The 15972-nt window shown below is 49.4% G+C and overlaps 1 protein-coding gene across 4 annotated transcripts in view; it reads right to left on the reverse strand.

Annotated features, from left to right (window-relative positions):
- The window catches only part of LOC144158644 (uncharacterized), a 60736-nt gene that overhangs the window by 42994 nt on the left and 1770 nt on the right, over positions 1 to 15972 (reverse strand). For all 4 annotated transcript variants that reach the window (XM_077689679.1, XM_077689678.1, XM_077689680.1 and 1 more), the window contains exons 2-3: positions 842 to 1196; positions 577 to 760 (exon numbers count right to left, since the gene is read on the reverse strand). In XM_077689679.1, coding sequence (XP_077545805.1) covers positions 577 to 760; positions 842 to 978 — 321 coding nt within the window. In that variant the 5' untranslated portion in view covers positions 979 to 1196. The remainder of the gene's footprint in view (positions 1 to 576; positions 761 to 841; positions 1197 to 15972) is intronic.

Below are 15972 nucleotides of genomic sequence, written 5' to 3' on the forward strand. Positions count from 1 at the left end.
ACTAAGTACCATGAACGAAAATTTAGGTCTGCACAGGCCATTAAACAATATAGCAAGGATAATTCACAGGGCAAGGAAACGAGTGCCGAGAATGGGAACAAATGCCGATGGCAGACATCCAAGCCGAAATTAACAGAACTGGCGTTACGCGGAATAAAACTGAAGGAAATTGAAACACACTAGGTGGAAAACAGTGGCTCATGTAATGAAAAGGAGGTGCTCATCCAGCAGAGGCCATTGACAGGTTAACGATCAAGATTTATACCAGAAAAATGTTCACCCCCACTGGTATTGAACACGAACCCCAACTGGTATTGAAACCTTGTGCCAGTTCACCAAGCTGCTGCAAGTGGGTGGGACAGCTTAATCTAACAGATCATACGGCTGTCCGACAGACTGGGTAGCCCAACTGAGCCCTTCCTAGCCAGCATAATTTAAGGATTGTTTCGCATGTGGACTCCCACAACTTGCCGAGCACGGCACCCTGCTCAAGAAAGCGACGGAATTCCTTCCAGAGGCCGGAGAAGCACGACACTTGTCCCCGGGAGAAAGGAGAGTCAGGCCATTCCCACCCACCTGGTAGGGCAGACCGAAACAGTTTGCATATCCGTGGTGGTGGTGATGGTGATGGTGGTGCGAGCCGCTGCGGTGCGAGCTCTTGGTGGGGGCTGGTGCGGGGGGCACCGGAGGGGGCGAGGCCGCCGCCTCCACGGACGACGCCTCCTCTTCGGCACCCATGGCCACCGGGCCACCCTCCACCCTGCGGGAAGGGGGAGAAGGCGGGGAGGAGGAGGTTAGCTCCTCGCAGAATGGTGCCTCCTCCCCACAGGGCCGGACTCACCCAGCAAGGGTGTCGAGCAGGAACTCTGGCTGTGCTGTGGTCGGGGGGGCGCCGTTGCCGCCAGTGGCGGAGGGCGGCCCCCCCAGGGCGGTTCCCCCCAGGCGGCGGGGGGGCTGAGCGGGAAGGGCCAGGCTCATGCCGCCCTCCCCTGCGGGTGGGCCGTCCCCCGCAGCCACCCTGACGATGCTGCTGCCCGGGGGGGACGCACGTCCGGCCGTCGCTCCGCTGCTGCCGCGGGCTGCTGCTGCCTCCGCTTCCGCCGCTGATCCGCCCCTCCGGTGGTGGGCAGCCGTGGGGGCCGCGCTGCCGCCATCTTGCCCCCGTTGCTGCCCCCCTGCCGCCCGCTACCCGGAACCTGCAGCACCCGAACGGAACAGGGACCACCCACCCCCCTTTTAGAGACGACAGCCTTTCTTGGGCTACTCAAACGCAGAAATTTTTGTCTGTGTCTGTCTGTGACTCGATTCAGCCAGCTGACCAAAGTGAAAAAGAAACTGCGCACTAGTCTTATATACCCTCAGCCAAATCTAAACGTCTAAGTCCGGTTTTAATGTTCATAATCGTCAACATTGTTGAACAAGAACAAGACATTATGCAAATATAAGGCAGAAAGTCAATACACGAGTGATATTCGCAGTGTTCCTTTATTAAAAATTCATGGATGCTTGGTTTTTGCGATAGCAAATGAAATACTAATCAACTGCAAAAAACCATCGCCTGCTGTTGCCCGCGCTACCTGACCGATATTAAAAAATCAAACCGCAACAGCAACGAAAGGTTCCGCTAGATAGGTTTCATGTTTCGCTTGGCACGCTCGTGGAGTAGGCCAACGTGATTCTATAAATGTTGTAGTAGACTGCCTCGATTTACGCACATCGCCACCGTACGGCAGCACTGGCATCGCGGCACCTGACGCGCGTAGAGCCTCGACACGCGGTTAACAATGCAAGCCAAGTTAGTCATGAGAGGAATGCACCACTGGAATTAGTTGTCTTCGGTAACAGCTTTCCAACAAAAATAACTTTGTTGAATGTATCTCATGGCAGCCGATTGCTGTTAGAGAAAAGCTCTGATTCACGCTATGAAGGTGGTTGGAAAGCAAAGGTTTAAACGACCTCCACAACAATTGCCCATGCAACGTCACTTGAATTCACACACACAGCTCTACAAAGAGTGAAACGAGAATTCTGCCAGCCGTTACTTGGAATTCGCGGGGGCAGCGTCCCGAATGCAGAAGCGGCGGACGCCGTCGCTATAGCCTGGCCGTGAGTTAGGAGAAAGAAAACGGAGAGGAGCATCTTTCGAAGGGTGAGACAGTGAACCCTAGCCATCCTGATGTGCTAGCTCGGGGCTACACCAGCGACACAAGCGCAGACACCCAAACAATTCGGCATGTGAGCTTAGCGATTCCCATTTATGCGGATTGAAACTAGTTAGTTTAGCAAGTTTGAGAATTGTGAGAAAGCTGAGGGAACTTTTATAATCGCTATTTATCGGAACCGGTTGCTCCTTTCGCCTTTTGTAATACCTGTTAAAACAACCGACCGAATTGGTATTCACCAATTTAGAAAATGGAGTCCCATTCGTGGCAACCATAGCACAAAAGGTAGCGTTTCTCTAGCAGCCAGATGTCTGTACGTGGTCTCTACATTGTTTTCCCGCCCTGCAAATCAATCCTTAGCGCACCTTTGCCGTACGACCACTTAACTCTGTCGTGTGCAGGTTACCCCGGAGGTGCTGTCCAACAAGTTGATCAAAATGTGCGAAGAAAACGCGCTGGATGCAAAGCTGCACCAAAACAGGCCCGAAACAAGTACGACAAAGCCGTACTGCCAACGCGCCCGCCGGCAAGCAGGCACCTCCGTGCTGGGAACCCTGGGTAAACTTGCCGCGCCATCTATAGTGTGCTCCATGGAGCGGTACAAAACAAGCCATGTTGGCACCCTGCTCTCAGATCCCCAGGTGGCCAAAATTAATCAGGAGCCCTCCCCTATGGCGTACCTGATACCCCAAGTGTAGCTTCGGTGCATTAAACCCATGGAGGAAGAAAATTTTAGGAGGGAGCATGACGTCAGGCGGCACAGCTTTGGCAAGCCAACCTCCTCTGACGCCGCATTCTCCTCTCCTCGGGCTCCTCCCGCGCAATGCATTATGGAAGAAGCACCACTCTCAGGCCCGCGGTAGCATTTAGTGGCTCCGGCTGGCTGCCGGTGGAGGTGGTGGCGAGCGCCGTCGCCGAAGGCGCCGTACAAGATTGTTCGCCAGCGTTCCGCTCCAAGCGTCATATCGTGGAAGTACTGCCGCTGTCGCTGTTCAAAGCAAGGCGAGACTTCGATCGCATTCTTACGAAGCACCCTCACGAGCTGCAAGCCGAATTTCACTTCTGACGTTGGATAGATCGAACGCGCCGCCGTAAACATTCACAAGCATGGAGCGGCCTACAGCTGCGCGGTGTTTGCAAGGTGTGCTGTGACGATTGCGTTCGGCATTCTGCTGAGTTATCGCGCATAACAAGGGTCGTTTCGGCGGGGAGGTGGTGGACTAGCTTTGGTTTCGCGCGCGCTTTTGCATACGTTCGCCTTTCCGGTGCTCCGGCGTGGTGGTACGTTTTTATCTACTTCAGTGCACTGGAAAACAAAGGGTTCAGAACCCTTATGTTGGGTGTGACCACTTCGCGTCGCAAGCAGTACTCCGGCTGTTTGTCCGCTGAGGACCGCTCGATCGGTGCGATACGTATATGAAAAAAAAAAAAAAAAAAAAAAACGAATGCTAGATTACGCCTGGGAGGGACCTTGCTGAATTGTAGACTGACTGCGCCTTGCCAATAAATGGTTAAAGAAACGGTTGAAATGGTTGATCTTTTAAACTTTGCCTGCGCGGCAAAGTTGAAAAGATCATTTCCACTTCTGCACGCGGCGGCGGCACACAACTCCGACTGCGGCGTGAACTTCGACGGGTCCGAAAGCTCAGTAAACAAAGATGTTTTCTGCCTCTCCCGTCCGACCACTTTGCCCGCACGATCAGGCCGCTGCGCGTTTCGGGTTGCAGGCAGAGCTGCGCGCAACGACTCGTCGCCGAAACTCGAATACGCGGACGGCCCGGCAACCAAACGGACAGAGGCACGCACGCAGCGTCGGCGAAGGGCCACATGAGGCGCAAAGAACTACCGCTTGCCTGTCACGTGAATAGAACACCTCCCATCAGTCTTTCCTTTTTATTTTTTTTTATGACTAGGCTTCACGATTGTCACGTGACGCTCCCTCCTAAACTTTTCTTTCCACCATGATTAAACCCCACAATCCATCATCAAGCAGACATCGTGATCAAAAGCAATGTGAATGAATGGAAAGAGTAACTTGCTGAAGTTCTTCCCAACCCTGTAAACCAAAAAAGCTTCCTGGGCTCAAAAGGGGCAATGCATGTCTTTGGGTGCACTTCCAAGACCACATTAGCCCCAGGCTGTTACCCCAATATAGAGCTTTCTGGCTCAACCATGCAACTGCAGGGGTGGAAGCACGTTCGAGCCTTTTGGAGCAGCTCAGGGAGCAGGAATAATGCTGTTTTGGAGCAGCTTTGGAGCATTAAAACGGTAGTTTTGGAGCAACTTTGGAGCACCAAAAGGCAAATTTTAGAGCATTGCAAGTCTGTTTGGAAACAGGTTTCTAGAGCCAAACATCGTTTACTTTCCATTTTTTATCTTTGGTAAACGCAAGAAAGCAAAAATTCATGACTTGTCCTCGACATTCGAACGATACTGATAGACCGCTCTTTCGACAAGGTAGGAAGGTATACGTCCCAGAATTAAAGCCTCACAGCTGACAGAGCAATCACCAAGGAAAAACTAAACTGATGCTTTAAATAGCTACACCTAACTAGACTTTGGACAAGTGAAAAATAACACCATTACAAGCATGAGAAACTACCAAGAGAAGACCAGAGCTAGGCAAAATGGTCTGCCTTGCACCTAGGAACTAAAGTTTACCCTCATTCTACACCTAATGAGAGACTATGAAAAAAAAAAAAAAATCGGAGGAAGAAATTAAGAGGTAAAGAAACGAAGACGAAATGAGATAATTTAAGCTAAGGCCGACTAAACTCCAGAGAAATTAAAAATAATAAATGTTTCCATTCACAAAACAAACGAAAAAAGAAATCCAAGCGCATTATTCGCACTTTGACCAAGTAATTACATGCTTCTATCTCAGCAAAAAGAACTACCATCCCTTCCAAAGAAATTTGAGATAAAGTGAAAGTGCATCCAACCTTCGCTTGAAAATGCATCCAACCGATCATCAAACTTTCCAAGACACAAATCGCAAACGAAGAACGAACTAATGCGACGATTTTTCGCGCATTAAGTAAATGCATTTATGAACAATCTAAACGTAGACCGATACATTGTTTATGAGATAAAGGTATGCTATTGTACTCCTCCTTCATGATCGATGTGCGCATTGAGCAGATTAGCGCAGTGTAGCACTTCCACCCCTGCAACTGCTTTGATTTCGGACCACACGCTTCAACACTGGCTGAACAGAACCTTCACAATGTGGGCAAAGCAGCTGTTGTGCACGCTATGGTCACACAGTAGAACCTACCATCAGTGCCAAGTTCCATCAGTTCTCGCACAGTACATCAGATGTGCGAGACATTAAGGCTGAGAGCAGTGCTCTAAATTTTGCCACATTACATTTGACTTTATGAGAAAGTCTGAGGATGTATCGTCCACAGATCCTCCAAGCACCAAGCCACCGAATCAGCTGCAAAAAGATTTTGGCAAAACCCGTAACTGCTATTTGGCCCCCTTCCACCGTAGCCTGGACAAGTTGGAGCCAAAAAATAATTTCTGGTGTGCAACCGAAGAAGACATCAGATTCCTTTAGAACGCACCTTCTATTTCCTTACAAAACTAAAACTCAGGGGGAGCAAAAGACTAAACGCTACCTATAGGAAGCCATAACAAGCAATCAATGCACAACTGTAACCAAAGTAAATGCTCTTCAGCTGTGTCTTGCATTTCATCTGTGATAAACACGATCGCGAAGATCACTTAAAGTTGGCCGCCCCACCTAAATCGTGCCACTGAGGCAGCCACAAGAAAATGCCACAGAATCCAGCAGGGGGTATTTGCCCAGAAATGACAGAAACAACACCAGTTCACCACACCAGAAGTTTCCATTGCAACGAAAACAATACAAAATGATGAAAGCGGTTTCGAGAAGTCCAGGAAAGCAAAACTACCGTGGATTACGGATGGCAACACTTTAGAGTGCCACTGTGGGTACAAGGGTATTACAGTCGAGCTGAAAAGAGATAGGCACAAGCTGTCAGGTGCTGTGGCAGCTATGGACTGAATTTGGTTTTGAATGAAACAACCCAGCCGGCTCAAAAACTGCACCGGTCGCTTAGCCATACTTAAACCCAAAAGGAAGCCAATACTCTGGCGGTGTACGTGGTTCCAATATGCCGTCTGCAAACAAATTTGATTACGATAGAGATGTGGCAGGATGCCAACCTGCCTCACCCCAAGCTTGGTCTAACCGTATTGTGGAGTAAGTTACAGCAAAAGAAAGACAGTGCTAGCCAGTCCTTAAAAAAAAAATCACAAAACAAGAAAAGAAACTGAGAAAAAGTGCTCCAACCTAGTTTAAGGGGGGACACTGCTCTTAAAACTATTTTAATTCTTACGTAAACTCTGAAACTTGCCAGTCTTGCTGCTTTTTCGCTACTGATTTCAAATACGCCATTATTTTTTGAGTCAGTCAGTTAGTGCCAAGATAATCAAAGATAATTTGCCATTTTTGGAGGAACAATGGACAGGACAGTGTTGGTCATAAAACTGTAATCCTTGTGTTTCCCATACTATGAACCCTGGTGAGTGCAATAACGGAATCGGTTTCTTGATGCACCACTTGGAACTAATTTTACGGCTCATTAAACTTTGGGATTTTGAAATGGGCATTCGAAATGGTCCCTCGCCACTTTTGCCTCCAAGGTTTAATGAGCTGTAAAATTAGTTCCAAGCAGTGCATCAAAAAACCGATTCGCTTATTGCATTCCCCAGGGGTCATAGCATTGGAAAACACAAGGATTACAGTTTTATGACCAACACTGTTCTGTCCATTGTTCCTCCAAAAACGGCAAATTATCTCTGATTACCTTGGCAACTCGACTAAAAAAATAATGGCATATTTGAAATCAGTGGGGAAAAAGCAGCAAGACCGGCAAGTTTCAGAGTTTACTTTAAAATTAAAGGAAGCTGTTTTACGAGCACTGTCCCCCCTTAACCAGCAGGCCCTGCAGCTCTGTGAGGCAAAATGCCTGTGCTCTCATCGCATAGACCTGAATTGTGGGAGGCAGACGTGTTAGTCTCATTCCACTTCCTCGTGCATTACTGCACTCCTCCCCTTCCAACCCCATCCATACGAGCTACACCGCACAGCGCATTGTGCGACCGTTCGCACAGGTGCAGCTTGACTGCCAGAGCAGGCCTTAACAATGGCCACAACAATGCCTCGCTGGAGCTGAGCGCAGAAGAAGCGATCATCCCTACAGGCAACCTCCCAGCGGATGTATTTGCTAGCTCTTAAAGCAACGCCCCCAGCCGTTCCCAGACATTATAGCAACTGCATATGAAAACTGAAAACGGCGGTCGTGATACACTGTCACTATGGGAAGTGAAATTCTTGGCAGGTACCTACACTTACGCAAATGCCCACAATTTTCATAGGTCCCCCTACTCCGGTGTGGGGTTGATGGCTCTAAAAAGTGCTCTAATTTACAGCACTAGTGTTTTCATTCCATCCCACTTCCCGGAACTACAATGAGCTCACCCATTTGTTGTGTGGGCTGTTGCACAGTAATCAAAAGGTGCTCTCAAATACTCCGACTAGACGCCACAGGTTTACACTGACGAAACCAGAGATCAAAAGGTCTGGTGCTCCAGCTTTTCAAAATTCAAAATGCTTTCGCCACCGTGCTTTTGCAGCTGCCATGTGCGAGTGCAATGTAAAGTTTAATTTCAAAACTTTCAGTTATAGTTCATTTGATAAAATGTCCGTGACGCATGCCAGTTATAAACATGAAAAAAAAAAAAAAATTATCTCGGAGCATCAGGAGGCCATAACCACCACCTTACAAGATTCCAACATAATCGTATTGGAAGCTTCATGCAAATACAGCACTTGTTAAAGATTAGTGTGCAAGCTCAAGGCACGGCATGCCAAATCTAGCTGGATTAGTGGTACCGCCTCCCTATTCATTTTTTTTACTTTCTGCCTCCCAACCAACAAACGCTTCATGCCGTCTACATTCCACCCCCCTAACAGCTTGAAAAATAACCCGCTTGGGATGTCGAATGTTCACACAGCCATAAACTAAATAACACTCACTTTAACCACTAGCTCACTCACTACAACTCCCAGCTGACAAACTGCATATGTGTTTGAGAAGCAATAACAAACGAAGAATTCTTTTAGGGCTTCTTAAAAATCAAAGATTCCCTCACAAAGCACAAGCAAATAAAAGGAAGCAAAGAAAAGCCACCGAGGCCCATAAACCTCGGAGCCTCAAGTTAGAGGCGCAGCACAACTTCTTTAGGTTGCACCGGGTCTTCACAAAAAGACCGAATGTTTCAAGTTTAAAACCTTCAGATGCCGCAATGACGCATCTGCTAGCTGGACAGGACGTACTACAAGAGTGGCAAGAACTTGAGCGCAGTTTTAAGGGGGCACACTGGTCTTAGAAACTTTTTTTTTGCTATCCAACGAATTTTGATGAAACTTCATGGGCTTGATGAAACTTCATGGGCTTCTTTTAGCCAATTTCAAATATCCAATTAGTTTTGGTGTGAGGTAATTTAATTATTTTCCAAATTAAGAATCTTCTTTGATTGTTCTTGAGAACAATAGGGGAAAACTATTCAACAGAAAATTACCAGCAAGGCATGAATAGATATCAGAAGTTGTGGAGAATGAAATGTGGGAAGCAGTTTTTTTGTTTTGCAATCACATACAAGTTAACATCAATTCTAACTTCCAGGTTTGAGGCACTCCCGCTAGCCAATTAAAAAAGACGCTAATTAAACGATTACTGAAACACAAAATGCAAAAGCCGCTTCCCTTGTTGGATGGTGTAAACGTTCAGCTTCACAGTGCAAAAGAAATGATCTTCAGAGCTGCACTACATGCTGGGATGTACCTCGTGAGAATTCGCTACCACTGCTATACCACTGGTGGTTAAAAAGTGGGAAATTATTGAAAAATTGTTATTGTTTGTTGAAATTGGGCCTCTATGGCTTTTATATGTACCTGGTATGGAAGTTTCGAAGGAAAAACTCTGCAAATCAAGAGAAAAGTGATACCTAAAAAAGTGCTTTGTTGGGCAATTTTTCAGTCCCAAAGACTCATGTGTCCCCTTAGGCTGGGTGTAACTTCCTGTGGAAATTTTTATGCTGCACAAAGGAGGTAGCGTTCCTAGAACTTCCTCTCATGTCCTCAACTGTGAAATTAATGCCACAGCAGTACTGGCCCAGATAGACAATGGACTCCACCTGAAAACAAAGCAGGTTCTCAAGAGTGAACACACCCCCCCCCCCCCCCCCCCCCTTCCCTCTTTTGGGGCCAGTGAAATAAATTTCCAAAACATTTTATTTGTGCGCAATTCAGCAACTCAGTACAGGGCCACCCACAAAAGCTACACCTTTTCCCAGAAGGCGGCTCTCCCGCAGAATTTCACTGCACTCGACTTCAAAGGCACTGCAATTGCCAGTGTGTCAGGGGCACCACAGAGCTGAATGATTTAATCGGCTCCTTTTTAAGTGAACCAAATTTCTGCAATATGTAGCAGGGTGAGAGGAACCTCATTAACCGGCATATTTTATGCAGTATCTCCTACGTGAAGTGCTTATCACGCAGCTACCTACGTTGAACTTCCTTCGCATTTCAATTTCTGCACTTAGCGCGAGTGAATGGTAACCCATGTTCAACAAGCCTCGTACGACGCAGTCCCAGTTTAACTTTTTTTTGCTGTTTGCACTTCAACAACAGTGAACTAAAAGGCATGCCGCAGTCGAGGGCATCAATCAAGGCCAGGAATTTGTTTATTTGGAATTTGCTATTCGCAGAAACGTGGGTGCCACAACAAGGATTCTATGTTTCCAGGGCAAGAAGTGCACAGTGCATTCAATAGAGGCTGTAGCACTGCTGGATTACTCGATGTGCGGCAGAACGCAAAGCCCAGTACGCGTGCGCGTCCGTCCTCTTGGCTACTCTGCATAAACGGTATTCTAATGCTACCACAGCAAGCAAGTCCTTGTTTCTTTAGATGCTGCAAGTCTGAAGGTGGATCGTGCAAACGACCACCGGGGGGTCACTGAAGAAGCAGGCCAACCCGCACGAGCAGTGCATTTTTTGACGCTAGACTCATTCAGGAAAAAAAAAAAAAAAAAAAAGAGAAAACCATACGTGGCATTGTTGGTGAAGCAGTTGTATGTTTTTTTGCTTGCACCTTTGCAACATTCAGGTAAGTTATCCAAAAGGGGAGGCCTACCATTCCAAACAGAAGCAGAAAAGCCTCTCACATTCCATCCAGACAAACGTTTTAACGCAGGCTTGCGGAATAGCAAATACTTCACTTGTGGATATGGGAGCCACATGTTTGACTTTTTTGCACTTTTGTTGACATTAGGCCGTACCGTGGAGTGTTTACAGATAGTGCTACATAGCTGATTGGCGCTCATGCAGTGTTTTGGCTTTCTCCCGCTTGCAACTGTCTGTACACGGACTACAAGAGTTGCTACAGTTGAGCTGGTATTCAAGTACTTTTAGGTCACGTAAAAAAAAAAAAAAAAAAAAAAAAAAAAAAAAAAAAAAAAAAACACAACTCAGGCTTGGCAGGGCACCCAAAAGCCAACAAACAGTTTCAGTAGGCATGGCTTCAAGCTTCTGCCAACACATGTGTCAGAGACGACGACTGCAGATCACCGAGTATGCTTATTGTTGACTCTTTCACAACTATAAATAGACGTGATGGAAGGTTCACCATGCTTGCAATGCATGTCCACTTCAGTTGCAACTATCATGGCCTTGCTTAGAACAAATGCAGCAAAAATATTTCATTGCAGGGATCAGATGACTCATCAGCTGGCAGCTACAGTAAAAGGTTGGACAAAGTGCAAGGCTCCACATGGTAAAATACTTGCAGGCCGTCACCTAGAGCAAGCAGCATCAAAAATTCGAAAGTTATGTATAATAACAAATCGCCTTCAAGTACAAAACAAACAACAGCACCTACAATTTGGAAAAACCACGAACAGACTCCGAAATAGTGCTGCACTTTCGTCTCAACTCAAGCCAGGCGAGAATCTACTACAAAAAGGCGCGAATTCCTCAGCAGTTCCAGGGGATAGCCGGGACAGCATCCTCCGAAATCTACCTCCATCCAAACTGTGGGCTTACTGGGTCTGGCTGCGGGATAGCAAACCACCCCGGCTAGCCTCGTTAGAGACGTTGAGCGACGATGTCAGCTCGACGGTCCCTTGTGGGCCTAAGTGGGGTTCAGGGTGTTCCCCCTTCGCCCGGAAATGACCCATCCAAAATGCCCCAGAGAGGTACGCGGCGTCCACAAGGGAGACGCCGCGACGGGTTCGACTCACCGACACAGGCGACGACAGGCTCCAAGGGGCCGGGACGAACCAGGGGGTTTATTGGCCCAGTTGTACAGTGCATAATAACGCCAAGGCCGGGTTAAGAACTACACTGTACCGACGCGCGTCCGATCGGGGCCAGACAGCGCCCGACCGGCCGGCGCGGCGGGGAGGAGACGAGCCAGCCGGGGGCATGGAGCGCCCCGGTATCCGACTCCCTTCCCCTGGACGTGGGCGGCGAGGGTGCGATACGATCCGCGACCCCTCGCGTTCCCTATACCCTATCCTCCATCTCCTCTCTGAGTCCCTGGAGCCAGAGAGGCGTCCAGAGAGCTCGCGAGAGAGCCGACCGAGACCCGAGAGCAGAGAGAGAGCCGCGCAACGTGCGCGTCGCGGTTTTAAGGCGCGGAGGAGAGGAGGCAGGTTCCCGGGCGAGGAGGAGCGACAGCGGCGGCGGGACAGTCGGTGCCCGCCGGCGCGTCGGCCCGCGAGGTGACGTCACGAGCGCGGGAAAGCGCGCTCGTTCGAACATCGCGCTCGCGGGAGGAGGAAAGGGGATCAAGCGGATCCCCACAAAACATGGAACGAAACCATAGGATAAACATTTCCGCACGCACCAGCAGCCTATCTCATTGAGGTGACAGGGAAAAAAGCAGATTCCTCTGTTGGACACAGCAGCGCAAGTCAGGCCGCAAATGGCCGAATGCATTGCCCAAGAGTTGGTTTCAGATGCTACCCAAAGCCCTTTAATTTAGTCTGCGGGCTCTCTGTGCCCTCTGACATCAATATGTAAAACTTCGGAAATTCATATCAATATTCAAAATGACCTAGTGTGCTTATTTCAGAGACCTATCACTTATGTACTGAAATTAAAAATAAAACCCTCGCTTGATAGACAGCTAGCACTCTATAGCAAAAACTGGATAAACCAAAATGTGTTTCTTTCTTATCTCAGTAAGGAATAAATATTTCTAAAAGAAGCAAACTAAACCGCTTGGAACATTTCTAAAACCTTTTGTATTGGTACATGGTGCCTTTTTAAGCCCGTGGGTCACGAAGAGGCAAGTCCCATTAGAATGTGATCAGGTGAGTACTTAAGCCTTTAAATCGTGCTCTTCCGAAGATATTGCGTCAAAACACTTGCATAAACTATCCCAAAAACTTTGTCGCATTGAAGCTTGCAGGGGTGGCTTCAGCACTGCTGCCGTTACTGAATGACAAGGAAGTTTATGTACCAGAGGTGCGACGTTGGCAAGTGAAAACAGTGCACTGCGATACAAGAGCGCTGCGCTTGTTCAGCCAATAGTGGGGCTGTAATATGGCCACGCCAGTAAATACGGTTCACTAAGGCACTGTTAGAAACCTTCAGCGCCAAACCGTTGTAATAGGTGCGAGTCGCGACACAGGCCTCGCAACGCCAGTCTCTTCCGACACGCACCTGGTGTTCATCAGGCCCACTGTTCCATGCTGCAGTCGCATAAGAAGTATTTGCACTCTCCCCAGTCACATGTCGTTTGTGAACACTAACTGCCCCACATAAATGCACAGGAAAAGGGGACTAAATTGGAGCTGTGGACGTTGCCAACAGCTGCACAATGGAAAATGGGAAAGTTGGTAGTTGGTTTTGACGAATCCCGAAAAAAAGGTGTGGTGAAAGTCAGTTCAGTTCAGTTTCACTTTATTAGGCAAACAAAATAGAGAACCTGCAGTTAGTACAAATACACAGCACGAAGCACTACCGGCAACTGGGAACTTTACCAATCTGAGTAAAGTTCCCCGTTGCTGGTAGTGCGTCATCCCGTGTATGATCTATTGTGCGTCACCGTCCTTTTTCCCCATCACACTGCTGCAGCGATAATAAGAAACCGTGCAGAGCGATCCCCAGCTGCTTTCAAATTGTGCCCCCCCCCCTTCCCCAGAAGGCTTCCAGTGGCCACGAACCCAACCATTTGGAAGCACAACATAACAGGTTTGCACCAGCATTGCATTTGGTGTGACCGGGCTTCTGGGATGGGAACTTCACCACCCATGTGCTCGGTAAAGGATGAGGCAAAGCTAGTAAAACAGGCGGGGCAGAAGTTAGTGTAGCGAGAATACGAAAATATTAACCACTCGCTATTCTCTACCTTTTTTTAAAAAAATAAGGTAGAGAATAGCGAAAAAACGAAGACAGGTGCCACTGGTTCATACTTGGAGCCATGGCGCTGCTTTCAGGGGAAGCATGCGAGCTACACACGAGTGGTTGGTTCGACGCCAGCATTCGCAGGGCCTCGAAAACGACAATATGTTTTCGTCCAACAAAGTGTGAATACTGATGGCGAGACTGATGAAGGGAGATTTTGCTTAGTGGTTTGGAGCTGCGAAGGACATGGGAGTTCGGGGAAGCACGAACGATTTGACCGAAACTGGCCAAACCGTTGTGGTAGCGTATTCGGTTGCTTCTATACATCACCACTGCCTCACTTGCTTCTGGTTTATCATGATGCAGACGGCGGCTGGAGTTGCTGTTTGCGTCCAGTTTCATAACAGACTTCTCAGCAATTAAGGCATATTTCGGCAATGAAGCAATGCCAAAATGTTTGAAAAACCAACTTGCTGGTTGCCATCTGTGCCCTCAAAACGTGTTTCCCGGAACTAGGAAATGCCTCGGGGCCTACACGACCTCGACTAGTCGGCATCTATCTATGAGCGGTCAGCCAGGGGGCCCTAGAAGGTGACAGACAGCATCCTGATGCCGTGAAGGACAAGAAACGAGTGCCCAGCCGCGCGGCAAATACCACGAAACCGCGCGCGCGCGGCCGCCCGACCCAGTCGTCGGCTAGGCGTACGGGGGAAAAACAAATCGAAGCAGCAGCAGCAGGAGCAGCTGCCAACGTAACACTCCTCTCCCTCGAGAAGCCTCTCTCAACGGCGGGCCGCCTGCCTGTCAATCCCCCACTCCCATTTCAGGCCACGCCGCTGTCGCGGTGGCCGCCGCTCAAGACTGGTGGCGCTGACGGCGCTCTCTCCTCCCACGAGAACAACCTTTCGCTCTCCTGCGGGATTCCTTTCGGCACTTGAAAGGGGAGGCTGAGAGGCTCGCGCTCTAGCTACCAGCACGCACCCTCCTTACGTCCACCAACGCCACTTGCCGGGGAGGGGGGGGGGGAGGGCCAACACCGCGCGCAAAACGAAACCAGAAATTGGTAAGGTGACCAGGAGACAAACTAACAAATGCCATTCGCCGTATTTCAATACAAACACAGAACAAAGAGGGGGAAAAAAAAAGCAGAGGAGTAACTCCCTCCTTTCAGTTTCGTGCCCTCGCCCAGAAAGAAACGAGAGGAACGATGGGAACGCGCCGCGCTCAACGCTCCCGTCCCCTCTCCCCCCTTGTTGCGCGCAAAGCTGAAAGGACAGGAGAGGGGGTGTGCGAAAACGAAACCAAAAAGCGCACGGGCGCCCGGAGGAAAGGGCCCCCCGAAGTGCCGCGACAAGAAATAAAGGGGAAGGAATGGCGGCGACGAGAAATCAAGACACACACACAGCGCGCGGCGAGAAACAACAAATGAAAAGCGTCGGCGGCGGCGGCCGCCTTTTGGAGCGCGTCCAATTCGCACCGCCACAATACGTAGGGAGGGGTGCGCCGCAGCCGCCGTTCCGGGCTGGTTTACTGGGGGATAAAAAAAAAAAGCCCTGGCGCCGACACCGCCGGCAGGAGCCACTTTCTCTTTCTGCATCCTCAGCAAACGGGCCGCGCATTCGAGAGCCCGTAGGGGGGGAGAGGCGGCAGGCGGGCGGACGCGCGCATTGCCGGGTGCAGCCGTCCACCCCTCCGGCGCGAGCGAGAACGATGGGGGGAAAAAAAAAAGTGAAAGAAAACATGGCCGCTGCCCGATTGCGAAACTGCGCGGCTCTTGATCGCCCGTGGGGGGGGGGCACCATGGAAGAAGCCTTGTTGAACACCCAGACGCCTACCTGAACCCCTTCCTCCCTCCCCGACATTAACGCCACAGTTCGCGGAACTAACTATACGTGTTGCGGAAACGACGACTGCCCCAGAAAGGCGCCGACGGGTTTGAGCCAAAGTGCGAACGGACATGAAGCAGCAGCAGGTTTAAACAGATGCAGCGAACACAGAGTGCGAGAGAGCCAAACACAATACGAACTGACATAACGAGGGCATGCAAGGCTGCTGCTAGATGCGCTCACACTTTCTTTTTTGTTTTCGTCTGCTACGTCGCGCTATGCGCCCGCCGCGCCGCCATGTTGAAAACAAACGCAGCCGCGGATCGGGCTTGGGCACTAAGCGAAAATCCCGTCAAGGCTCCATCGTAGCGTTTTCGGTGAACTTCTTCCAAGCAAAATAACACCGGGAACGAAGTCTCGGCGCTACAACATCGCTCGAACAAGCTAAAACTAGCACGAATGCGTACTAGTAGCTAGAAAAGAAAATGGTACACGAGTCTACGAGGCCGGGGAGAGATGGCGCCACGAGCAGGAGAAA

This window comes from Haemaphysalis longicornis, unplaced genomic scaffold (assembly GCF_048455015.1).
Source record: "Haemaphysalis longicornis isolate Haplotype H1 unplaced genomic scaffold, Haemaphysalis longicornis Haplotype H1 scaffold_10, whole genome shotgun sequence".
Classification (NCBI taxonomy): domain Eukaryota; kingdom Metazoa; phylum Arthropoda; class Arachnida; order Ixodida; family Ixodidae; genus Haemaphysalis; species Haemaphysalis longicornis.